General features: G+C 39.8%; 1 protein-coding gene across 1 annotated transcript; it reads left to right on the top strand.

Annotated features, from left to right (window-relative positions):
- On the top strand, positions 1 to 25,872 carry LOC137182734 (protein arginine N-methyltransferase 8-B). The gene is made up of 10 exons (XM_067589127.1): positions 1 to 755; positions 5,975 to 6,226; positions 8,116 to 8,271; positions 13,793 to 13,856; positions 14,709 to 14,851; positions 15,370 to 15,457; positions 16,773 to 16,888; positions 19,556 to 19,706; positions 22,981 to 23,102; positions 23,640 to 25,872. Exons 1-10 carry the CDS (start codon positions 687 to 689, stop codon positions 23,721 to 23,723), a joined length of 1,245 nt encoding a protein of 414 aa, XP_067445228.1. The 5' UTR covers positions 1 to 686; the 3' UTR covers positions 23,724 to 25,872.
- Position 25,873: the final 1 nt, after the last annotated feature.

The raw sequence follows: 25,873 nt of genomic DNA, 5'->3' as shown, positions 1-25,873 counted from the left end.
CTTTCTCTGGGCAGGCGGCGTTCAGCACTTTGTGTGCACGGAGAGCGAATAAATGGAACAAAGATCCTTGAAACCAGATGAGTTGCATTGAGTATGATGAGCAGGGGGACATCCACGGTGGCATGTGCTCAGATGAAATTCCTGGGCACGTTTTAAGAGTGCACTCATCAGATTTCTCTGCATGTAGTCAGCGGCAAATGCAAGTCCTCTCACTCTGAGAGGTAACAGCGGCAGCCGTACTATTTTTAGAAACAATGTTGCAGTAGAGGAATCAATCAAACTGGGGCTAAAACAGTGAATCCATGACAATCTGCTGCTTTTAGTGCAGCAATCTGCGATTTCCATCTGCGATTGCCAGGTCATGGGATAGGACGTTGCTTTTTTTTTTAATACCTATGTTATCTCAGCTGATGATGCTCTCATCTCTCATACTCTCTAGGAAAGCACACCAGTGGACTGCAAACTTTTGCACAATGGAATCTACACTTTATGGCAATGTCGGCTGCTATGCTTTAGGGACCTCATGTAGTTTTGTGTCATTTTACAGTCTTAGAATTTCAAAAAAACACTGCAGTGTGGGATGTGAATGAGAATTATTCAACGACAAAGAACTACAGAAAGGAGCCTGGGAATCGGGAGGCGCATAGTGTTTTCTGTCAAGTGGAAGCACATTTTTGCCGGCTCTTATGGGAATTAAGCACTCGTCCCGCTGCATGCTCCTCAGGAGAAAAATGGCGGAATCCGAGAGCATGGAGGTAAGTGTAATGAACACCTTTGATTTTCTTCGCTAGAATGAGAGTGCTCAGTTTTCGGACTCTGTCAGAGCCCTAAATGCGTCCTGCAGCATGAGTCCTAGCTTTAAAAGTTGCATCTAGGACATATGCCGGATGCTGCCTGTCCGGATAGTGAGACAGCAGTCCTGAGTGATAGATTCCCCCTGCAAGGATGTTCACCTTCGACAAAACAGGCGTTTTGTGCAGAGCAGGCGCCAGACAAGTGAGATTTTTTTTAAAACATCGAGCACAGTTGGAAAAAAAATCCTTGCATCGACTTACTGGTCGTATTATACGGTCTCGTTTTTAACCGTGTAGCTCCTAAGGTTGGGTTGTTGTGCAGGGATTTCAGTGTGAGAAACAGTGTGATTTCACTTTTATTAGAAGATAAGACAGTGATGGGATATTGCAACAAAGCTTTGTGCTCTCTCCCTCCCTTACAGCATAAACAGTTGTCCAACAAAAACATGTTCGCAGCCAATGTCTTGCAAAATAAACAACAACAAAAAACCAAAACGTAAAATACAATGTATTTGTTGGTCTTTGATTTGTTTTTAATAAGGAATATCTGGTGAGCGTTATGAGGTTGAACGGGACACAGCGTGTTGCTGCTTTCCATCTTGCGCTGTCCAAGGTACTGCAGCACCTTGCAGACTGGGACTGCAGAAAGTGGAGTGAGCATAGTACATGGTGTTTCAGGGCCCATGGGTCCTTCAGGGATCTCTCTAAATAGGGGAAACCCAAAGATGCAGGCAGTAGTTTCTGCCTCCCCCAGAAATCTTACAGTGCTATTTCCTCAAATGCACAGTATGTGGTAAGTACCTTGCACTATGATCTACATTCTGACACATTTCATAGAGGAATTTGTCTACCGTGCCTCCTTTTTGGGGCTATAAATTCAAAACGGAACAGCATGAGCTCAATGTTTCATTGAGTCCTGTGCTATATCTGTATTCACAATGAGCAATGCGATGCTGATTTATCTGGAAGGAATGCTTAAAAGATTAAAACACCCTGTGAAGTTGGAGACAGCCTCATGTTGCTTCACTATACATTATTAATCACAAAAAACTTCCCTCTAAGCAAGCTCATTCACAGGAGAAGCCTTCCTCAAACTCACAGCATTTTATCAATATACTTACCTCCTGAAGGCAGCAGGCACCTGATACATTAGAATAGGGCACTGGATGGATGGATCTTTCCCTTCCCCTGCTCTCTGCTGCTTTGGAATATTTGTGTTATCAGAGGCGCCTAAGTGCAGTAATGGCACAGAACCAAAGTAATTGTCTTTCCTGGCTCGTAGAGGATTTTTTTCCCCATGAAATGATGAATTGTGAGGCTGATTTTCTGTAAGTTTATCTAAGTAAAAAGCCTTCTTTCCAGTAGACCATCAGTAAGTGTTGCCTATAATGTTTGACACAAATATGCAAAGACACATTTGTTTACCAACTAATCTACGTATTGACATCAGGAGGAACATTATACAAGCGAGTCAACTTCAATAGTGAAACAAAGTGACTTTTCATACAGACGAGTAGCAAGTGAATGCCCTTCTCAGATGTCAAGCCTCACCTCAGTGTAGAAATGAGGATCCAGTCTGAAATAGAACCTCAAATGTGTTTATCTGTCTGAAGGGTCGGTGGCAAGGACGCGCGTACCCTCGCTTTCCTTTGACAGGGCATCTCAGTTACACTCTCTGCAGCTGCTCTCCTCTGACCGTACTGCACCCCGAGTCTACTTCAATTTATCTCTTAATGACGGCTCAGAGTGATTTTTGTTTTTCCGCAATGCAACTTTTTTAGAAAGTGCTTATCGGATTCTGTATTAAACTTGGCATCCTTAATCACCTCTTCTGTGGCCCTGTCTTGTAACTATTGACTCTGTGAGTCTTGGCTTGGAGCCAGCTGTTGATCAAATCCTGCTTTTTTTTTGCTTTTTTTTTTCGGAAGATGCCAAGAATTAACCTGCAGTCTTCACAACTGTACGGATCCCGCAGCTGACCATAGTTTAACTTTAGGTCAGATGTTGAAAAGACAACATTGATTATGTCATTTCTGAGAAAGTTCATTATTGAGTAATTGATAACCAAAGTGATGAACATGTGAGAATGTATTGCACTGCACTGAAGTGGTCCCTTTTCAGATCAACATCGGGGCTTAGAAAAGTTTGACAGTTGGTCTTCTTAATTACAAGCAACTCACAATGCATCTCCCATATAACAAACAATCAAACTCTCTGAACTTTAGACCAAGCAGAGGCACTGATCTTCTAATTTCCCAGAGGTTGGATGATAAAAGCGTAATGTTACTTAGCATTTGACTCCATCACTATTGTTATTTGTACAGATCAACTTAAAATCCATTTAAACCAAGGAGAAGGCAGCACTCAAATATGATCATTATTCAACAACTGCTGTTCTAGCTTTTACCAATAGTTTTCAGAATTTTCATACAATTTCAGTATAAAAGTTAACATAACAGTGATATTACTGTTCATTTATGTTTGGATGTTGCAGGTGGAATTAGAGACCAGATCTCAAAATGGCATGTATGGTAGCAGTAGGGTAACTGAGCAGCCATGAAATGATCTTTCTCAGGGTTTCTGCTCTGCATCATTAGTGAACACCTGATATTTAACTGACCAAGGTCAGCTTTGGTGTGTATGCACCATGTTGTGACCAGGCATTTTCACACATCATTTTCTTGGTCGTTTTGTCCCTGTCCCTGCCATTTTAAACCCAGCAGGAAAAGAGAGGACAAAGATAAATATGATGGCCATTTTAAAGGGATACGTACAAGTAGGAGGAGGGAAAAAAAGGAGGAGAGGAAGAAAATCGACTCTTTCAAACAAGAAAATCAATGCCACTGACAGAAATCTGACTTTAAGTCCACTAGATGTATGTGCCACAAATTGCTGGTGCTGTAAGTTACAACAGTATGACTTCATCTGTTAGTGAGGTTATACACCTTATTGACTTTGTTATATGTCAGTCCTATTAGATTAATCCTAATCCTACCGACTGGGGTACCTGCAGACCCCAGAGATCTACTTTTTGTACTTTTTGTCATATCTCACAGGTGCTTTATTCTATCATTCTGATTTTTTTATGACTTTGTCAATCAATTTGTTCTGAATGACTTCATATCTCTGTTTTCCGTTTCTGTTTTAATGAGTACTTTTTAAATACCAATGTACTTGGGGTCCTGGGGGAGCCCAGTCAAAAGCATCCAATTTCACCTATGCAGTTTTAATAGATGGAACAATTTATTGAGTTCATATTTGCCGTGGGTCCTAATTTTAAAGTATCACACACTATCGGGGGGTGGTGAGAGCACTCTGTCAGTCATTTTGAAAGAGACAGACACAAATGCAGCAGACATAGATTTCCTCATGCGCTCTGTCGACAACCCTACATTTTTGTATTACACAATATGTAAATTAACTAACTTTCCTAAAATAATAATAATAATCTGTTTTTTCAGATGACATTAATCACATAACTAATAATGTTTTGAGAAGAAATAAGTTTTTAAACAAATTTGTCGGTTTTTTCTTACACTACTTTATTCTTGGGGTCCCCAGGGACCCCAGTTAGTAGTCCTTGTATGTTAAATATGTTGATATGATGAGGGTTAAAGGACCAGTGTGTAAGATTAAGTGGCATTTAGTGGTGAGGTTGCAGATTACAACTAACTGAATACATCTCCCTCAATCCACCCCTTCAAAGCGTGTAGGAGAACCTACGGTGGATGTGAAACACGCGTAAAATGCAAAAGGCCCTCTCTAGAGCTAGTGTTTAGTTTGTCCGTTCTGGGCTACTGTAGGAACATGGCGGTGCAACACTACAGCCTCTGTGGAAGAGGACCCGCTCTCTATGTAGGTATAAAGGACTCTTCCGGTGATTATACAGTAATTAAAACATATTTATGAATATTTTATTCCATCTCTGCCAGGTCTGTTCTGCTTGATGCCACTAAATTCTACACACTGGACCATTAACTGATTTTGTGGCCACTTGGGGAAAGTACAGATAGGCCGTAAACACAACGATGACGAAAAACATGGGGAAAAAAACTTGGATAAAAGCAGCTTTAAATTTATAGAATTGTTGGAAATTGTGTCATTATCATTTATCAGGGCAACTCTTTTTCTGCCAGATGCCTGGGGTGCATTAAATGTAGAGCTGGACTTCCTTCTGAAGGTCATTGTTGAAATCTTAACACTTAAGTCAAAAAAGCTGCTGCTATCCTTCGCCTCAAAGATAGAAAACCACCTTTTGAAAAGCTAGATGACCTTAGCTGGAGAGGAAGGTGTAGTACAGAATTCATAGCTCTGAAAGATACAGGTGCAACATCAAAAAATGCAAGGAATAGTTTAAATCCCAGCAGAAGCATGTTCCACAATATACTGCAAGATCAGACTGGATAAATGAAAAATGAAGAGGCAATAACAGTAGTGGTAAGGTCTTTATTCCTAAAATTATACATACAATGCCTGAAAAAGATGTCTTTCAATTTTCTATTCTTCTTCCTTGCTTTCTTCTTTCAGATAAAATATTAAATATATTCTTTTAATAAACGCCACCTATTTTTATCCACCCTCACAATTATTTATCATTTATTTTTAGAAGCCTGAGAGTTGGAATGAGAATAAACACCAGAATGGTTTACTGGCTCAGTACTGAGATGCATGGCTGTCTCACCATGCTTATACCTTCCCAGCAGGTCTCAGAGGTGATAATCAGGGCATTATGGGTGTACCTTCTGTGCTTTCTCGCCTTCTGCCTTCTGTTGACAGACAGGCTGACTTCATGTCAGTGATCCGAGTTTCCTCCAGATTGAATGGACTCTCTGGACTCTGTGAACTCACCAGACAGCTTCATTGAACAGCAAGCTGACAGATGAGCTAAGAGGCATGAGAGCAGATAAAAATGTTAAGGGGAATGGCTGATAAGTCTAAGCCAATCACTGTCTATAAATGCAAACTGTTCCCTCTGATACTATTGATGCATTTGGTTGGAAGAGAACATGTGTTGACAAACCTGCAAGTTTTCCGGTGTATCAGCACAGATAAATCACTTTGTTACTTGGATGCTTCCAAAAGAAAACACCTCTCTTATTCCAAAGGAAGTTTGACTTTAAAAAATCCCAGTGGCCTCAGACTTAATGAAGTGTTTTTCTTCTTTATCTCTCTCTTTCTAGCAACCACAGCCGCAGCCACAGCCACAGCCAATCCGCATAATTCCATCCCAGTCGGCACAGCCCACCTCGTTGCCCAAGCCTGTGCCTTCCATCCAGCATGCCACACGGCCTCCTCTACCGCCACACACACCCCATGCTGCCAGCCTCCCAAGCTGTCCTGGCCGGGGCAAGATGTCCAAGTTCCTCAACCCGGAGGAGATGACCTCACGAGACTACTACTTTGACTCTTATGCCCACTTTGGTATCCATGAGGTACGCCTGTATGTCCTATGACAGTGATATCCACAATAGATATTTATTCTGTTTCTTATTTCTGCTTCCGTTCTTGACGAGGATAATGTGATATACTGATACAATATCTGAGTCATGCATAATAGCTGTTTTAAAAAAAAAAAAAAAGTCCCAAGGAAAGAAATAATCTAAGGAAATAAACTCAGGAACTAAAAATTATGTTTGCACATCTAATATAGAAGCCCCAGGACAAAATTGATTCTTGCATTGCTTGCAGCTTGTGGAATATGCATCTTCCTTGACGTACTAATTTTCTCATCAGATAAGGCCAACAAATAATTGTAATCACAGCTCTACATACAACTGCACATTTGTGAAAAATGTGTAATTTACAAATAATAATAACACCATATATGACAAATAGACCACATACAGAAATGTATTCAGAATCTATTATAATGCTTACAATTTATTTTCACTTTGAATGTGGGTGTCAGTCAGTCAATGGGAGTGAGTGCGCCTATTAATCATACATTGCTTTGCAAAACTGGATGTAAACACAATTATGCTTGGAAGAGCAACAGATTACAATATCCCTGCAAGATCTAGCTAACAAATACATGGACAGTTTAGGTTAAAAATTTTATTTTTGTCACTTCCCCTAAAGAAGCATAGATGATATAGTTAAAATATAGACTTCCTGCCTGATCACTTGTGTGTTTTTTTCATTCACCTCTAAAAGAGTTTCTGTGACCTTAAATCTCATCAATTAAGTCTGTGGTAAAATGTCCCAATTTGTAAAAAGGGAAAAATTATTATTAGTTATTTTCCTCGAAAGAAGGTCTAAAGACTCTTTTCCCAAAGATTTCACCCCAAAGTTGCCATTATTAATTTGGTTTGAAAACAGAAGAAAATCAGACAAATGTAATGCTCTCCATCTTGAAAAGGCCACACTAATAGTTACTTTTGTTTTCTGCCACTGACCTTTTTCCTTTTGCCTCTTTTCCCTTTTTTATACCTGATTGTTTCAGTTCTTAAATGATGATTCTGTGTGACCTTTTTTCGTGAACATAGCCTCCCAGGAAGCTCATCCTCCTGCTCTGGACCACCCCAACAACCTCTAACAAATAAATGCTTTATGTCAGAAATGGTTAGGGCCATGGTTGAGGTTACGGTCAGCCAGTCCCATTAAAGGACATAAGATCTGAACCCATCATAAGACAAATTTCTGCTCGGGAGGTGGATGACCTTGTGTAAGCGCTACTTGAAGGAAAATGGCAGCAGACAATTTTGATTAAGTTCAAAACCGATGAAACTTTTTCCAATCTTGATCAACAGTCAGACCTTATTAAACATATGAAATAATATTTCTTTCCCTCTTTTTGTATGTCATACTTCTACTATTCAAAACTGCATTAGAATATTTCTGCAAGCGTAGCTGTTCCCATAGAAATCAGCTGCATTCTGAAGAGAGGAGACACAGGAAGTATTAAAAGCTGCATAAAAAGAGCACGTTACGAGTGTGACCTGTGAAATGAATTTTTAATATTTTCGGGATGTAGGTCAGGTGTATTTTTTGTTGGTTCTGAATATAATTCACACATTCACACATGCATGCACATAATGAGGGAGACAGGGAAGAGATGCAGACAGGCTGATCCTGCAGGCTCACAGGTTGTATTCAGGAACACCCAGCTATGGATTTGAATGTAAAACCATACACCTAACAGGAAATAGAGTAAGATTAGGTGAGGGCTGTGTGCTATTTGTCACTGCTCCACTGCAGATATCACAGCAAATCCAGACCCCCAATGGCCAGCTTTAAATCCAAGAAAACATATTGTCACTTTCCACTGGGGTAAGCCTTGTCAACATCTTCCTGATATTATTTGTCATCTGCTTAAAACCAGGAGATGCTGAAGGACGAAGTGAGGACGCTGACCTACAGGAACTCCATGTACCACAATAAGCACGTGTTCAAGGACAAAATAGTGTTGGATGTTGGAAGCGGGACTGGGATCCTGTCCATGTTCGCAGCCAAAGCAGGGGCAAAGCACGTGTACGGGGTAAGACATGTTTCCCTTTCAGTGGAGCCCCTTATCGCACAGAACCATCAGGATCTGATCACTGCCGAGCCCAACCTGACAACCTGCTCACACTGTGCACATGTACTGTATGTGTATGGCCGCCTCCCTGTGTATCTGTTCATACATTTTAACCATTTTCCCCAGACTCCCCATAATCTTCAAGGAATATCTTGTCTGACAGGCAGGTGATAAAAGTGTGTGGCCTCTCAGGCAGGTTGACAGGCTGAGCCGTCGTGATTTGAGAGCTCTCTGTTATCGTGTACTGGAGCAGAGGTAATTGCTAGTCAGGGCATGTCTGAGGATACATGCTGGATACACACCACAAGCTTGGGATAACCACGTGGAACTTATTTTTGTGCGGTGGCTCCAGACAGCATATATTTGCTTCAGGGGAGGAATGATTAACTTGGAATTGCCAAGAGACTTGTTCTGAGCTACTGGTTGACATTATGTGTTTATGTGTGTGTGTGTGTGTGTGTGTGTGTGTGTGTGACTTCGCCTTGCTTCTCATGTTTGTTTGTCTTTTCTCCTATGCTGTCTCATGCAGTTTCTCTCTTCCTCTGTCTCTACCATCCTCACATTCTGCACTTGGAAGTTTGTGCTTCATCTCATTTTTGTGTTATGGTACTGCTGCCCATCTGGCGCAGTTCTTTTTTCCCATATAAATGGGACTAAGACTTCAGGGATTTAGCTCACCTTTGACTCAGATGTTCTTAGAGTGAGCTCTGCACCAAAGCCTCATACCTTTCACATACCTAAACCCAATAAAGCTCCATGTGAAAGATGAGCCTGTGAGGTGGAGGGAATGGGCTGCGGGCCAACAACAACATTACTCTATCATATGGACGTCATGAAAGAAGGAAGAAAAGTGATAACCTCAATTCTGGATCCACAGAGTACCAATAAAAGGCTCTTTGCTGCTAAATTCCACATGTGTCTGAGCCACATAACCCTGATACATTAAGTCCATATTTAATGCCCCATGCTTGTACATCATTAAATGATTAATATAAATCACTTAGATGTTAAATAATGTAATCCAAAACAGAAACACATTCTTATCTGGAATGATGAGATCTGGAGCACTCAGTAAGAGCGTTTTAATAGGCTGCAGCAACTAACGTTTACATAAAGCATTTCTGCATCAGAGTAAGCACAGGCAGTGCTTGTGTAGACATTTGAAATGCCTGTGCAGACGGACAGATTCTGGCCATTGCTCATGTCTAGCCAATTTCAGGGTGGAGGCCCAAACATGATTTGCATTCACACAGTGCACAGTATTTAAGATTCTTGGTGCAAATATCTGTTTTATGCTCTGCAATTCTCATTTTTAGAGCTTGTTAAGTTTGACCGACATGCACAAGACCGCAGGGACATTTCAATATATAGACTGCAGTTACTGCAGTTGATTAAAGACTTGATTTAGAATTTCCTCCTCATGCTTGGGTGTGTAGATTCCTTTGCATCGGCGGAATTAGAGCAGTGAGCACACTGATAAAAAAGCAGCGAGGGGAGATGGCAGCCAAAAGGTGGGCGGAGGTTTGAAGAAATATGAATGGATGAGACAGACTTTAAAGTTACATGCTCATCAGAATGCAGTCAGTGGACATTTGGAAAAGATATCCCAATTAGAGAAGGATCACTTTTTAGAATTAAGTCAATGTTTAAGTATTGTTTGTTTTATCGTAAAAAATGACAATTTTAATCTTTTCCGTGCTTGTTTCTTTTGTATGCTTGAATATCTTTTGACAGATTTTATAATAGAACATGTCAGTGTTATCATGGACTTGTAGCAAAGAATGACTGATTGCAAACATGAGAGCAAAGTACACTAAATTATTTGTGTGTTTTGTTTATGGTTTTCATCTTATCAGAGTTACCATAATCATCAGTTTCAGACTTGTCAATAGTGCTCACATCAATGTCCAAGTCGTAATCATGACTGGGAAACTGATTCATCTGAAAGCTTTGATATCTATTGAGGTTTAATAATACATAATATACCTTGCCAAAGTCCATTGCTCAAGGTAATTTAATCAAAATGTTCGGGATATAGTGCTAAATTATGTAAAGCGCAACATTTTAACCCCCAGACAACCAACTCTGCAATCATACCACAGTCTTGAGTTGTTCAGTGATGTGATCCCTCCAGAGTCATATCATAGCCTATTTTTATCATCTCCACCCTCCATGTCAGAGGTGTTAAGAACATGTATGAACAAATCTTTAACATGGAATCTTCAAATGGACCTGAATATACTGAATCCCCATTGTCACTGACTTTATAAGTAGCTTTTAACAGTGGAGACTGAGAGTGCTGTTGTCAGCTCAGTCGTGATTCACAGTACGTTATAACTCTGCTGCAAATAGTTGACTGCTGAGCTATCAACCATTTTGTACCAACTGGAAAATAAAACCTCATCTTGCTTAGCTGAATCTACTACTGACTGAAATTAATTCAGCCTGAATCAGCACTGAATGTAACAACGTTATGAACGGTGATGCGTTCACTTACTGTGAACAGTGTGATGGTGATGAAGTGAAACTACACTGTCAGCGAATACAAATCTTTGAACTGACCTGAAAAAATTGATTTGAATCAGCAAAGTAATTCATAATGTTAATTTCTACCCCATATGACATGAAGAAGTCTGTATAGATGACACATTCTAGGTCTCACCAACCCCTGATATAAAACTATAGGCAGTGACTTCCAGTTCACAAGCTCACCCATGCCTATTGTTCACCAGTCACTCATTTACTTTGGCTCTCTGTAATTTTGCACAGAGCAGGTAGCATATAAAGTAAGCTAATGTGAGCTAGATACTTTTCTCAGGCTTGGTTGACCATAAATTGGCAGAAATGTGTGAATATTCAAATTTAATTCAACATGTGGCAGGAAGATTTATACTGATGTTGCTCAGTTTCTCACAGATGTGACATTAGGCAAGTATTTGATAAATGTTAGCTATAAGAAGCTGATAAGGTATATAGTTATTTGTACAGTTTTAGTCATAATGTTTGTGTGGGTGGGGATGTAATATTACCTGTGATCTTAAAGAAATGATGGTTATGTAACATGTTGAAATATTGAAATATTGTATGTATTGTATTCAGACCCTTACTCACTCAAAAAAAAGTAATCTAATATATCAAAGCTTGTTCATCTGTTTGCTTTAGAATTCACTCCCATATATCAAAAACTCTTTGCTTTAAATTCTTATAAACCAACTGAAACTTAAGTAAAAGTAAAAACCTGACACAGGATACTTGTTTCAAACTTATGACTCAGGTGCCATGACACCAGAGCAAAGTTAGAAACTTGCTGGGTCTCTGGAGAGAAGGACTAGTGGGAGCCCATAGGGACTGACTACAGTGACAGTGACTCTTCCTGACACCACTGAGAGGTGCAAGAGGCACCGGGTGAGGGGGTGTTGACTCTGAACACGCCTCGAGGCTTCAGTACTCCCACTGAAGCGTGACTCGGATGGACACATGGCTAATGGCTGTCTCTTCTCATAGAGGTTCAGAAAGAGATGAGAGATCATCGCCAATTAGAGGGCTGGCGTTGGCACACACTAACATCACAGCAGTACACACATGCACACGTATGCCTGCAAGTGCACCTGCATACAAACACCTGGTGCAGCATTACTGTAGGTGTTTGTTTATGCAGTTGATACAGGCTGGTTTTTAATGGGCAGATCCATGGGCCTTGTGTACGAGTAGTTGACAGACATACAGGCAGAAGGCTGTGGGCACCACCAGCAGCCTCCTGACTGCTCCTCTACTAATAGGCAGCAGAGAATAGGGCTGCCCCAGGGAGGCAGTGCTGTAGACCTCAGCTAGACATCAGAGGCCAGAGTTTAATCTCAGTATGCATGTTATACTGAATTGCAGCAACAAAAAGAGAAATATCCAAGATGATATCTCTCAATTTGTCCATCTCACAGTTGGTGCGTTGCTTATAGAGCATGTCGAATCAGTTTCTGGCCCTATAATAAAAGCCTGATAGACCTCATTCTTCCATGAGAGTCCAAGGCACACCTGAGTGCTTCTATTTTCCAGCCCACTCTCTCCACAAGGGTCCCAGCCTGGCTTTGCCTTTTTACGATCCAGAGCACCTAGAGTTCATTCATTCAAGAGTCGTCTGCTTGATTGCGACCAGATGGATCTCTTGCTGCACAAATAAGTCTGCACACCTCCGACAAACCGAGTCCCTGGAATGGTGTAACACAGTGTACACACTGAGCTGAAAATCTATACTCTCAGACTCCCTGATGTTGTAAGAACCTTGTATTGACAAATGACTCCTGCTGAAATATGTCCTTATTTTTGTTTGAGAGCTGCTTACTACAAGTGTCCAGAGTTTCCTCTGATGAATGAAGGACCTTTATTACTGGATGTTGTAACTCTGTTATTGCTGGCACCTCCATAAATCAGCAATGAGTCCTGCGCTGGTGGGCAGACCAGGAAGTACAAAATATGCCAAGCGAGGGAGCTCAGAACAAGAGAGGGTATGGAGGATGTGAGGATGCTGCTTAGGGAAATTATTGCAGATATTGCAGGAGAGACTGAGGAAGGCAGTGGGATAAAGAGAAAAGCAGCAGGGTGAAGACAATTTAAAAGAATTTTAAATGACAAAGCAGTAATGAAACTAGAAGTTTGAGGTCCATCAGGGCTAAATGCCTGGTTTCGGTTGAACAATGACTAATCTCCACCATAATTACTTAAAGTAAGATGCTCTTGCAGTGTTTCAGTGGCAGCCATTACCTTGTAAATTCTTTTCCTTCATGTTCTTTTATTTTCCACTCTTTAAAGAAATAATCTGGTGATAGTAAGCCAGCTAATACTCTTTCAAGTTTTCTAACCAGGTGCAAACCTGAAGTGTTTCAATCAGGATTGGAATGAAAGCCACCCATAGAGAGATAAGAAACAAGAAAAATTACTGTGTTTTCTAACAAAGAGCACCTTATAAGTGGCTGCAGTGTTGGACAGACATGCTTGTGCAGCAACAAGACTTTAGGTCATAAGGACTTTTTTAAAATTCTAGAAGTGAATGTTGCTGCCTGTTAGGGCCACACATGGGACATAAATGATTGCTTTCCCACGACCCTTCTCAATAAAAGAATATACAGTGTCATCCTGGTTGCATCATCTGTCTTTAGAGACTACCTGTTGCAACTAGTTATTACAAATGTCTAATGTAACAAAACATGTAGACATCAAATGTCAAAATTTCAGCTATCTAAATGAGTTTATTTTCTGTTTCACAACTGGGCTCCTGTGTGTTATTTATTACCCCAGCAATAAAAAACAACAACTATGTGAGTCGTACTCCTTCCAATCAACATCAGTGCAGCAATAACATTTATAGTGTTCTGAGTTTACATTATAAGCAAACAAGTGTACAAGTCAGTACAAGTGCAGTAGACATTCCATTACAGTAATTGATCTACAGTATGGTCAGTTGATACTTTTTTCTTTTCTTCTCCACCAGATTGAATGTTCCAGTATATCAGAGTACTCAGAGAGGATCATCAAGTCCAACCACCTCGACAGTGGTAAGAGCTGAAAGTTTTCCTCCTCACTCCATCCTGATGACACTGCACTTTATTCTCAGTGGAAGACAACAGCAAACTTGATTACGGTAATGATAGACATAGTGAATGAAGAGGAAGGATTGCAGATGCTGACATGTATAAAAGAAGAAGAGGGGTGCTCATGGGTATTCTACTGTTGGGATTTTGAACGGTTGTTGGTTGAATTCTGAATCTGTATTTATAGTTTCATACTGGCTGGACAGGCTCATTTGTATTCAATTGTACAAACATATTTCCAAATGATGTAACTTCAAAGCATGTTTTTTTATCATAACACCCCTGCAACTTTGAAAATAAATTTACTGACTGTGCATCTGCCAAATAATAGCTCCATAAACCACACTGTCAGCAAATGTTCTATCTATAAACTTATGAATATCAAGTATGCACCAGTAATTGGAACAAGAGTTAACACTATGTTCAGTTTTAGCACAAGAAGGCCAGTGAATAAGCAGAAAGCAATCACCAGTTGGAGGAAGAGGGTTCTCATGTCATTCAGACAAACACTTTGTATCACCAGGGAAACTCTTTAATAACTTCTCGCCAAGGCAGAACAAACAAAGCTGAAGTCAGCTAATCTCCGGCAGGGCAAAGATCCACTTCTACTCTGTAAACCCCAACTGGGCTGCTGATTTCCATAAGAACAGCATGGCTACCATGGGAGCACATACTGTACCAACTTTCTTTCTTTCTTTCTTTCTTTCTTTCTTTCTTTCTTTCTTTCTTTCATGTGTAGGAGTTTGTAAAGACGCTTTTTATATGCTGAAACATCTAGCATTGCTCATGATTTAAAAGATATGTCATGTGTTTCAGTGATCACCATCTTCAAAGGTAAAGTGGAGGAGGTGGAGCTTCCTGTAGAGAAGGTCGACATCATCATATCGGAGTGGATGGGTTACTGCCTCTTCTATGAATCCATGCTCAACACTGTCATCTTTGCCAGGGACAAGTGGCTGGTAAGCTGCGTGGAATATGTGTGTGTGTATTACAGACATGAATTAGCGTGTCCTGCAGTAACACCAGTTTCTAAGCTACCAGGCATAAACTAAGCCACAAATACTATTTTTTTAACCAAATAATAATAAAAATAATCCTGCTCAACTAAATATAATAATACAGGATTTATTGCATTAACAGAACAAACGAACAATTTAAAACACAATTCAAAAGTCAGGAAGCATGATTACATTAATAGGACATTTTTAATGTTTAATTAAAAAAAATTTTTTTTTTTTTTATTGTTATTATGTATTCTTTTATATAACATAACTGGAAAATAACAGTTATAGTCTTGCAGTTGTGCATCATGAGCAGAGGTCCTGCTCCATCAGTCAGCACACAGAGGGAGCAATAACCCCTCAATTATTTAAACTTGTACTTAGTTTAGGAATGAAATGTCACAAATGTTGTAGACCTTTTATAATGTGTTCAGAATTCATTGCTGAGTTATTTCCTTGCCTCATTTGTCAAACAGAAACCCGGTGGATTAATGTTTCCTGACCGTGCCTCTCTGTATGTGGTGGCCATAGAGGACAGACAGTATAAAGACTTCAAAATACATTGTAAGCTCAGTGTGAGAGTGTGTCTGTAATGTGGGTCTGTGTGTGTGTGTGTGTGTATTCATTACCTGAACCTGGATTCTGAAATGTAACTGTCTTGTATTGCACCAGGTGTGCTCAATGTAGCTGTAGTTCGCCCCTTGGGCAGCTATAACCAGGATTATGTCTCTATATTGGAAATGAACCATGCATGTAGAACACTGTCCACAACCCTGCATTGTACTCACACAAGTGCGGTTGCATTCACGCACAACCCTTTCAGCACTGCAAATGATTCTGAACTTTTCCTCAGGCATAACACTGGGGGCGGTAATTGGTATTATAAGTCAACAAGCCTCTCCATCTCTGTATCATCCCACTCTAAGCCCGCAAGGAGGACTGTAGGCGATGTTTTGCTTCTGGACACAAAGCGGTGCCAAAGTCAGTGTTAAGCTGGTGCATAACCTAGATGACAACAGGGAAACAGAGCAATAGCCCATAGGCATCCTACTCATACTCCCCCATACATCTGGGAAATTATACAACCACACTGCAGCAGATAATATCTCCGGAAAGTCATATCACATTACTTCACTGACTGTAAAGCTTTCCTAAGATGCCTGGATACACTTTAGTCTGCAATTATTCTGTAACTGTGAACTGTAGACGTGGCCAGACTGAAGTGAGTGGTGAGACAAGTGCACATACTATACTGACCACAAATGTCTCTCTCTGCAGGCCTGAGTTAGAAGTGGGCTTCTGTAGCACTCCAGTAAAGCATCCTGTGGTCATTAGTGCTACTCTGCCTTATTTAAGTGAGTGGCAAGAAATGCAAATACAGTACATTACAAAGTCCCCAAGGGTGTGTGACCTGTTCATTATCACCAGCTCTCTGGCACACTCAACTAGCTCTCTCCTTTTGGGTCATGATAGAGATGTTTGCTCACACTCACACACATCTTAAGGAGCTTAATGAATAATGCATGATTTTATTTAGCCTAAGCAGCAAGGATATCCGAGGAAAGACTTGAAGCCTCACGGAGGCTCATGTATACAAATCATACTAGAACACAATGTGACCTTCATCTGTCATAATGAAAATTGTTTCAAAATCACTGGAGGTCTGTCTCTGGGGTCATAGATCAGACTATTCTGGGAAGATCTGTGAGATAGCCCCCGACAAGTGTTGTTTTTTAGCTGCAGCCCACCTGTTTACACCTCCTACGACTTTTACCACCGAAGAAATGGAACAAAAACTTGGAAAGAAGAAACATTTTTCATATGTTTGCTGTTTAATTACCAACTGAATATGGTAAAGTAATGATAATGTATTTACCAGGGTGGGAGAACGTGTATGGCTTTGACATGACCTGTATCCGCAATGTGGCCATGAAGGAACCACTGGTGGATGTAGTGGACTCCAAACAGGTGGTGACCAACTCCTGCCTAGTCAAGGTTGGTAAAATACTGATCATAATATGGCTGATTGTCATCAATCTTTTTTTTTTTTTTTTTTTTTTTACAATACTGGGCTTCATCACCCTTGTAGCAAATTGTAGGCACCAGGTGTTTTCTATCAGTGGCACTGATGACCATTGGTTTATGCAGCAGCAACACCCTATCACGAGATTATCACTGCTATGGTTCAAACTTCATTTTTGATCTTGGAAACAGCAATTGACAAAAGAATCTTATCACAACATCCATCTGGTGGCTGTTGGAGCTTTCTATCATATCATATGATCTTCATCACAAGATCAAGTTTGCTCACTTTCTCAAATTTCCATTTTTCTTTTCTGAGCACTTGAAGTATACCAGCAGTCTTACCAGAAGGTCTATTGAGCTTTTAAGCCAACATTGACAAGAAGTCAGAAGACATCAGAAAAAATGGAAATGTAAACATTTACTGATGAAGATTGTACGATATGATCAAAAGCTCCAGATCAGCTACCAAATGCACCCTTTGGTGAGATTGTTTTCTCAACATTATCACTACTGTCAGTACACTTCATCTGTGGAGGAAAACTGTGCCAACGAAAACTGAACAGACCATCAGTAGTAAGAGGGAATGATTTGACTGCACAATGTTGATATATATATATATATATTAGCAGTTGTGACTACAGTGGTAATACACACACATACATACACATGCGCAAGCACACATATATATCAACCATAACTACTCAATGACATTGATTGATTGGTAAACATATTGCATGACATGCTGTGGCTGGTATGAGTTCCACCTTGATGTATGGCTGTTGCCCTGTCTTTGTCCCTCACTGTGTGGATTAAACTGATCAGGCTGCTGTGCCATGCATGTCAATAGCAGCCTGTCTAGTTGTCCTGATTGTGCTCCTCGTCATGGTGGCCTTCTTATCGCTGACATTGATTAGACGCCCCTGCCCTATCTCATCTCTGTCCTGCTGGAATATTGCAGTACGATCATACCTTGACTTCAGAGTTGCTTCCTCCATGCCACTGACTGTCATGCACCCATTTTTTGTTCTCTTTGACCTCAGACAGTATTTCATTTTAAATGCTGTGAGATATTAAAGAAAAATGGCCCAGCGATCAGTCATAAGAGTTTAATAAAATTTTTGATGAAGCTGGTGGGAATGCTGCCTGTCTTTGGATCTTGTGGAGAAAAAACAAGGCTTGCAACAATGATACCCCATTGACAAACTTTATTGTCTTTAAATGGATTACTGAATGACCTTATTAAAGTTGCACAGCTGAGCAGTAGCACACGTAGGACATCATGTTATTTAACTGCTGCTCAAAACTTTGGCAACAATACTCGATGAGCATCATTACATTAGTATAATCCTGGAGAAAATAATTAATTTAATATTAACAACCTAGTGCTCTTAAAATTTTTATTTTACCTTTAATGTAATTGCAAGAGGGTAAACATTGCAGTGCATTATATTGCTGTCTTAAACTTTGAAATGTGACTTTGAGAACTTTATTCTGCATGGCCAGAGTAAATATATGGTAAATGTGTTTATGAGAGTGATTATTTTGCAAAGGCAGCAGGGGTAATCCAACATTAATATTGCATTGTTTTTATTGCCAGCAAACATAAGGCTCATTCCTCCACAGCAAATGTGACATCTGGCACCAAAGCCAGAAAGCTAGTAGTGAATATCTATTAGCACGGATGGTACATGAAACAAGATTATCACACCTCCTGCCCACATGTTTACCCTGCAGCATGCTGTAGGTTTCAGGTGAGCTGCAGTCCCCGCTGTTACTTAGCAATCAAAGCTAACATGATATGTTGGCGCAGTGCCGCTGACATGGCAGTAAACAATGATCTGGAACAATTTGTTCTTTTCTGAACATGGCCTTGCTGGACAATGAGGTATCTGATACCCTGTTAAACTGACTGGAAATAGGGCACATTTAGAGGTTTGGCCTACTAGCACCATGCATGAATAACACCTGGAGGCTGACAATAGTTAGAGCTTCCAGATAACCCCAGGCCCCCTCTCCTTGTCATATTGACACATGGGTCACTGGCCTCATTGTCAATGGTTATTAGCATTGTGGTATAGTCCCAATGGGGGTGGACGCTGTACTGTATGTCCTGATGTATGTCCTTTCAGTCTCTTTTATGTATTGTATGTAACATCACAAAATTTCTGGATTTATTTATTTCTAGATTATTGGTAGATTGTCAGATCCTTAGTCAATGGTTGGAATAAATAAGCTATCACTAGCTGACTGGACAGCTAGCCTGGCTCTGTCCGAATGTAACAAATTCCACCCACCAGCATCTTTACAGCTCTCTAATTAAGACATTAATTGTTTAATTTGCAATATGTTGTCTTTACACTTGGGTCCTGTGGGGATTTCTGTTTTCAGTCTTTGTGCTAAGCCAAGCTTAATATTCAATGGACAGAGATAAGAGAGGTATCTCTTTCTCATTTAATTCTTGGCAAGAAATATATATATATATATATATATATATATATATATATATATATTCCTTTAAAAGGGGAATAAGGGATGTTTAGAGAGAGCGTAATATATTAATACCAATGACTTATGGTGTTGGAGTTTTGTTTATGTGGTCCAGATATCTGAGAAGCATCCATCTCTTTACTCCAATAGGAGGTGGACATCTACACAGTAAAGACTGAGGACCTCTCATTCACCTCATCGTTCTGCCTGCAGATCCAGAGGAATGACTACATCCATGCACTGGTCACGTACTTCAACATTGAGTTCACTAAGTGTCACAAGAAGACAGGTTTCTCCACCGGTAAGATGCCTCACACTTCTATATACAGCAATATAGGGACCTATGTGTATGTGTGGGCATACATCTGTAGCTTGTGGTATATTCATTATAGTGATAGTAATGGGATTTTTCTTTAAATAGGATTACCTTCCTCCACAGAGAGATATGAGTAAAGCTTCAGCAACAGAACAGTACCCCCCAGAGGTCAGATTCAGTATCTACTTGTACAGCAGAGTTCATACTTTCACATACACATACAATGCCTTCCCCTGACATCTTCAGTGAGCCAAATATAGATCAAATGTTAGATGTAAAAGAAAAGAGCCCTTCTGGGATAAAGTGAACTGTACAGCCCTTACAACCAATAATACATTACTCTGTTTGAGAGGATGAAAGCACAGACATCTGAACCAGTGAAGAGAAAAAGTTTTTAAGAGGACTGAAAAAAGAATGTAGTTGAAATTAGTGAGAAAAAAAACAACTTGTGTCCAACCATTCATTTGCTTGAGAAGCACTTTTATTTATGATATTGAATTCAGGCGGATGTTTCTATATACATCACTAATTAAAACAATAAAAATGCTTTTTGCCTTTAACCTGTCCAATGTTACAAGTAAACCAATAATGATATTAGAAGATTTAAAAACTTTTACGTTTAGATTCAAATTAAATTACATTTTCTGGCAGCCTTCCTTGCCAAAACCAACCCTGAGCATCCAAAATCATGTTGCAGTGAATAGTAGGATGCTGGCAGCAAGCACTTAACAGTATAGACTACTGAGAGGGAGGGGAAAAAACTAGGGAGTAAAGAGAATAAATGCCCTTGGAACTGTATTTCACTTCATTGAGCAAAAGAAACCTTCCAGAATCAAACATTTATGTGGGACCTTATACTGGCAGCCAGGGGTTTGGAATCAGCTGCAGGGAAGCCTCACTAGGGCGCTCGCAGTACTATTTTAGCTGAACTAAAATGGGTGTAACATCCATGTGTCAGAACATCCCAGGTTATACAGTGGTCCATTTCTCACGCTCATTGTGTGTTATGCCCATAACTAACCTTAGTAGCTGGTTACTTTGCCTAGATATGAAAGCTAAGAAGTCTAGCAGGCTCTAGGTAGGTCATGGTGAAATTTTGTGTGTGAACTCACTCTGCCTCCTTCCTCATGGTGCTTAGACGTACCTCTAATCATAGATCAGAGGCCATTTTCTAGCGTGGTCTGTGATGAGGCTTTAAGCATGGATCACTGCAGTAAATGTCATTGTACATTAGAGCAGTTCATATCAGGCTTATTGTCATGATCTGAATTTTTATGGCCAGTCTGGGCAATGCTGTGTCAGAATTGGTATGTGACTGACCTCTAGTTGTGATGGAGTGGAAGGCATCTTACTTAGAGAAAACAAAGCAAAAAAAAAAACAAAACAGGTTGTATCACTATAAATGTTTGTTTGTGCAATAGATCTTATGGCATAAATAAATATGTGCATCATCTTTTATTCATCAAATAATCAGGACCTTTAATCTCCTCCATATATAGTTATTTGCTAACCCAAGCTTTTTCTGCCCAAACCCAGTTCCCTTCATTTCCTGTTCTATTGATTTTCTGCAAGTTTGTCTATCAGGCAAGTTTTTCAATGTCAGACTTCTTGCCTACCTAAACTTTAAGATACACATCTAAACTTACACACACACAGCCAGAGTGTGCCATTGATTCCCCATACAGTCATGAAGGACAGTTATATCAGACACACACAGAGACTCTCAGCCAATGGGGAAAGGGCAAGCAGGGGTCAAAGATTAGAATTCATGCTTGTCAGTAGAAATGCCATCTCATCTACTGAATTAGCATAAGAAACACAGCATGCTTGTCAGTGTCTTAACTGAACTATGCCCAAAAACCTAGAGCCAGGGCTGTGCTGCCGCCGTGCTGATTGGCAGGCCCTTTTATCTATGGACTCACAAAGAGCTCGTCTATAGAGGCAGAATTACCAAGTTGCCCCAGGACAGCTGGCAGAAATTCGATTTAAGTGCAGCTGACCTTTTGAATCTTGGCCAAGCGATCAGTAACGGTCAGGGCACTGGGGAATGCATTGCTCACATATATTTTGGGGCTGGGGTGTTAGATTTTACCCATCTATTTCTGTGCACGCGCACAGACAGAAATATATACACACACACACTTTAATGGACGTAAGGCAGCACAATAGATACAAAGTAAAACGGTGATGAAAGATGATTGTTTCAAGGTCAGGAATGCAGTCGTGCATTTTCCAACTTTTACTTCAGAGCTGTCATCTTGAAATCAAGAGGGACGGACACAGAATTGGTTCCTTGCTCTTTCTCTGTACATGTTGTGTTTTTTGTCCTCCTGACATGCATGTTGGCTAGACAGGAGACTGTAGATACCATCATGAGTCTATGATGGACTGACAACCTGTCCAGGGTGTCTCTCCGCCTTCTGCTCAGTGTATATTTTGGCACAGACATCAGGTCCTTGGCAGCACTCAAGAAGATTAACTGGGTAAAGTAATGAATGAATGCATCATTGACAAGGACTTTTGCCTCTCGCCTGTGACTTTGGTGTGTTGCCAAAGTAAAAAAACTCAACTTAACCCTTGTGTTTTGTTGACACAGGCTATACTTCCTCATATGCAAAATGATGATAGTAATGGCAAAATAAACAATCCCTCCACCCCCACCCCTTTTAAACATGTTTTTTTTTCTTCTAACCATATGAAAACATAACATGTAGAAAAGTATTGAAGTGTAACCTCTCCCACAAACTGGGCTTGCACATTTAATGTAAGTGACAAAATACAGAAATAACCACAAAGGCTTGCTATTATGAGGAAGTACAATGAGGAAGTATCTCATGTTTTATATGTTATATGGATTATGCAAGAACAAAAAACATTCATTTCATCTGTCAAAAGCAATTCACGGACAAAGTAATGTATGATACCCTGCATAGTGATGTTACTTAAGGGTCATTTACAACATAATGACGTCTGACTCCCCTTTAGACCTCTTAATAACAAACTGTTCTAACACTCAGGAGGAACAATGCTGCATAGCAAAGTATTGTCAGCACTGAGCACAGATATAAAGCCATTATATTTAACCATGCTTTGAAACCCCAACCAGAATACGTGTTATTTTCTGCAACAATTCATCACTTCAAAACATATTTCACCAAACAGTGTGAAGTATGTTTTTTGAGCTGTTAAATAGAGCAGGACTTCAAACAGAACATTAGGGTTAAAAGATTAAAATTGCTGTTGTGTGTGTTTTTTCCAGCTCCTGATGCTCCATACACCCACTGGAAGCAGACAGTGTTTTACCTAGAGGATTATTTGACTGTGCGAAGAGGAGAAGAGATCACTGGCAGCATTGCTATGAAGCCCAATGAGAAAAACATTGTGAGTATTGCACAATCTAATGTTTACTGTCTAAGTAGGTGATGAAGATAGATGTAACATATAAATACATACATGTATAAACATTTAGTAAATATAAAATGAAAATATTTCACAGTATTACTTGGTGTCTTGTCTATATATCCGAGCTAAGAAGTGACTCATTTCCTGTGCTGCCTGCCCACGACAGATTGTTTTCTCCTCAGTGTTGGATAGCGGTCAAGCAGGCAGCAGCACTGCAATGACTTCCAGACAAACAACAATAGATTTTATTGTTGACCTTGTCAGTGTCCTCTCCTCCCCCTCTGGGAAGGAAACGGCGCTTGTGTTCTCTTGTTGTCTGACACAAACAGTCTGTTGCTTATTTAACACCATGTTCTGCTGTCGAGGCAATCTAATCTGAGAGTACTCTCTCGTCTTTTTTTCTCACTTTCTGCTGCATATTTGCTTAGTTGCTGTCTCCTAGTCTCTTGCTTCTCTGGCTTCTCTCTAAAAAAAAAAATGAAAAAAAAATTCTTTTCTCTCTCTGTCAACCTGCAGCGTGACTTGGACTTTACCTTCGAGCTGGATTTCAAAGGACAGTTATGTGAAGCAGCAATATCCCACGACTACAAGATGCGTTAAGTATAACTGGGGACCCTAGTGCCTCACCGAGTACAACACCTGAGCACCAGAGGGAGACAGAGACTTCCCTTGATCCACAGACACACAGCGTAACACAAGTGGGCCAAAGAGTGAGAGGGAAGACCAGGGTAGAAACCAGGCAGAGATGGCCCCATTGACAATATCGCTATTGTCAGCGCAGTTTCTCATGAAGACAGGAAGGTATTGATGCTGACTGTTAAACAACTCTGAATGTAACACTGACAAAATGAGGTCAGGAATATTTTCTAGTCTTGATGAGTGTTATTGATTATTGATGTGCGTATATGTGAGATGGAGTGATGTACTTGTGAGTTTTGTTCAGTATTTGTTTTCCACCATAAACTTGGACCTCATGAAGGGATAGATGGCATTTTTAAAATACAGTAGAGCTCATGAATGAAGTACTGTATTTTCCACATTCTGTCAAAGCTGTAGGTAGAAAATAAGTTTAAGATTTATGTCATTATGTACTGTAGGGAATGGTCATCAGAGAAAACAAGTCAACAAGTAAGTTTATAGCTGTATCAATTTAGTATCAGTCAGCAATGTTAGAAAACTAACAGCAATGGAACACCTCAGCCAAGGAAAAACCTGTGTAGGTGCGTATAGTATATGTGTAATGTGAAAGGTAAAGTGTGTTTGCATAGTCAGTGTACTAGTAGCTTGTATAATAGAAGGTGTCGAAGCTCATACTGTTGCACAGTTTGGACTCCAGATGTGCCCCGTGTTGTCAGTTTGAGGTGACGTTGACATGCCAATAACATACCTTCCTCCATCCTAAATGCCTTGACAAGTGCCGAAGTGTACCTGGTTCTTTTCCGCACTGCTGCATTTAGCTTTTGTCTATAATTTCATATATAGACACTAACCACTCTCCTTTTACCTTGTATTGATTTAAGATTTGATGTTCCTTAAATATCTGGATATGATCCACATCAACCAATTGAACCCATAATATCCTATAAATTCCTTTGTAAGCAGGTCTGAAATCTGTGGTTTTTCAGAAGGGATGCTTGTAAGCTTTAGCTAGCCTGCTATGATCTCAGATTACAATGAAGTATTCTTAGGAGATAAAACCTGAAGACTTGTGCTAATATCTTGGCTTGAACCTAATAAGTTTGAGAATCATGCTTCTAGTAGCATTTACCATCACATGATGTGATACTGGAGTTTATGAATTTGTTCCAGTCTACTGCATTGGACACAGTTGGGACACACTGTAGTGTATTGAAAGCTGATGAAAATGATCTTCCCACTTCACTGGTGCTCTGAGGTCATTGCCAAGGTACCCACTGAAGGGTTGTCTTTAGTCAAGATGTGGATCTGGATTATCTGAAGAGGTTTTAAATATTTTTAAAAGCTCATATTAATGTACCTACTTGCCTCAAACATCAACTAAGGAAAACAATATAAAATACAATTAGTTTTATCTTTGAAAGAATTTAGTAATTGTGTGTTAAATGATATCATATCTAGAGACAAGAACCAGCCTCGATTCCTGTGTCTTCTATGCTGTGCAAGAGGGCCTAATTAATCTTTTCAGGGCTGTAACCAAAATACAGAGTATGAGCACCTTGAAGCAATTGAAGAAACTAGATAATTTATAAAGCATGCAATTAATGCTAGTAACAATCAACAAAAAGTTCAGTCTCAAACTGAATGCTGCCTTCTGAGAGCACACAGTCTGACAATTTCTTTGATCCTGGTATCTGACAGGACACTGACTGGTACAAATAAGCAATACATTCTTATGAGTCATTACTTAATGCTTATAATCAATTATACACAATGAACCATCTATTTATCTAGAGTAATACTTGTATTGAAAGAGCACATTCTTAATCTGTCCACAGTAACACACCTATGGAAAAAGTAATGTGATGAAGATTTGGCTGCTCAAATTAAACCAAAACCTTGCTGGCCATATCGGTTCTTAGCTATGAAAATTCTTATAAATTGGCATGTTAATTCACATGTATTACTAAAAAATTGAATGTTGTTTTACATATTGTCATGTCAACTTAAAAAATTGAATAAACAGCAATGTGCAAACTCATCCACCAGGTGATGCTGTATAACTTCTTTACAATTTCATAGTACAAGAAAGAAATGACTCAGTCACCAGGTGT

Source organism: Thunnus thynnus, chromosome 5, assembly GCF_963924715.1.
Source record: "Thunnus thynnus chromosome 5, fThuThy2.1, whole genome shotgun sequence".
In the NCBI taxonomy this organism is placed as follows: domain Eukaryota; kingdom Metazoa; phylum Chordata; class Actinopteri; order Scombriformes; family Scombridae; genus Thunnus; species Thunnus thynnus.
This window is presented reverse-complemented; position numbering and strand designations above follow the sequence as displayed.

Bases quoted from the DNA above. Each gene is read 5' to 3' on its own strand.
- LOC137182734 (XM_067589127.1), top strand. From the start codon at position 687: ATGGGAATTAAGCACTCGTCCCGCTGCATGCTCCTCAGGAGAAAAATG. The intron at 13,857-14,708 runs GTAAGAGCTGAA...CATGTGTTTCAG, and splicing joins GTCCAACCACCTCGACAGTG to TGATCACCATCTTCAAAGGT. The intron at 15,458-16,772 runs GTAAGCTCAGTG...TGTATTTACCAG, and splicing joins TAAAGACTTCAAAATACATT to GGTGGGAGAACGTGTATGGC.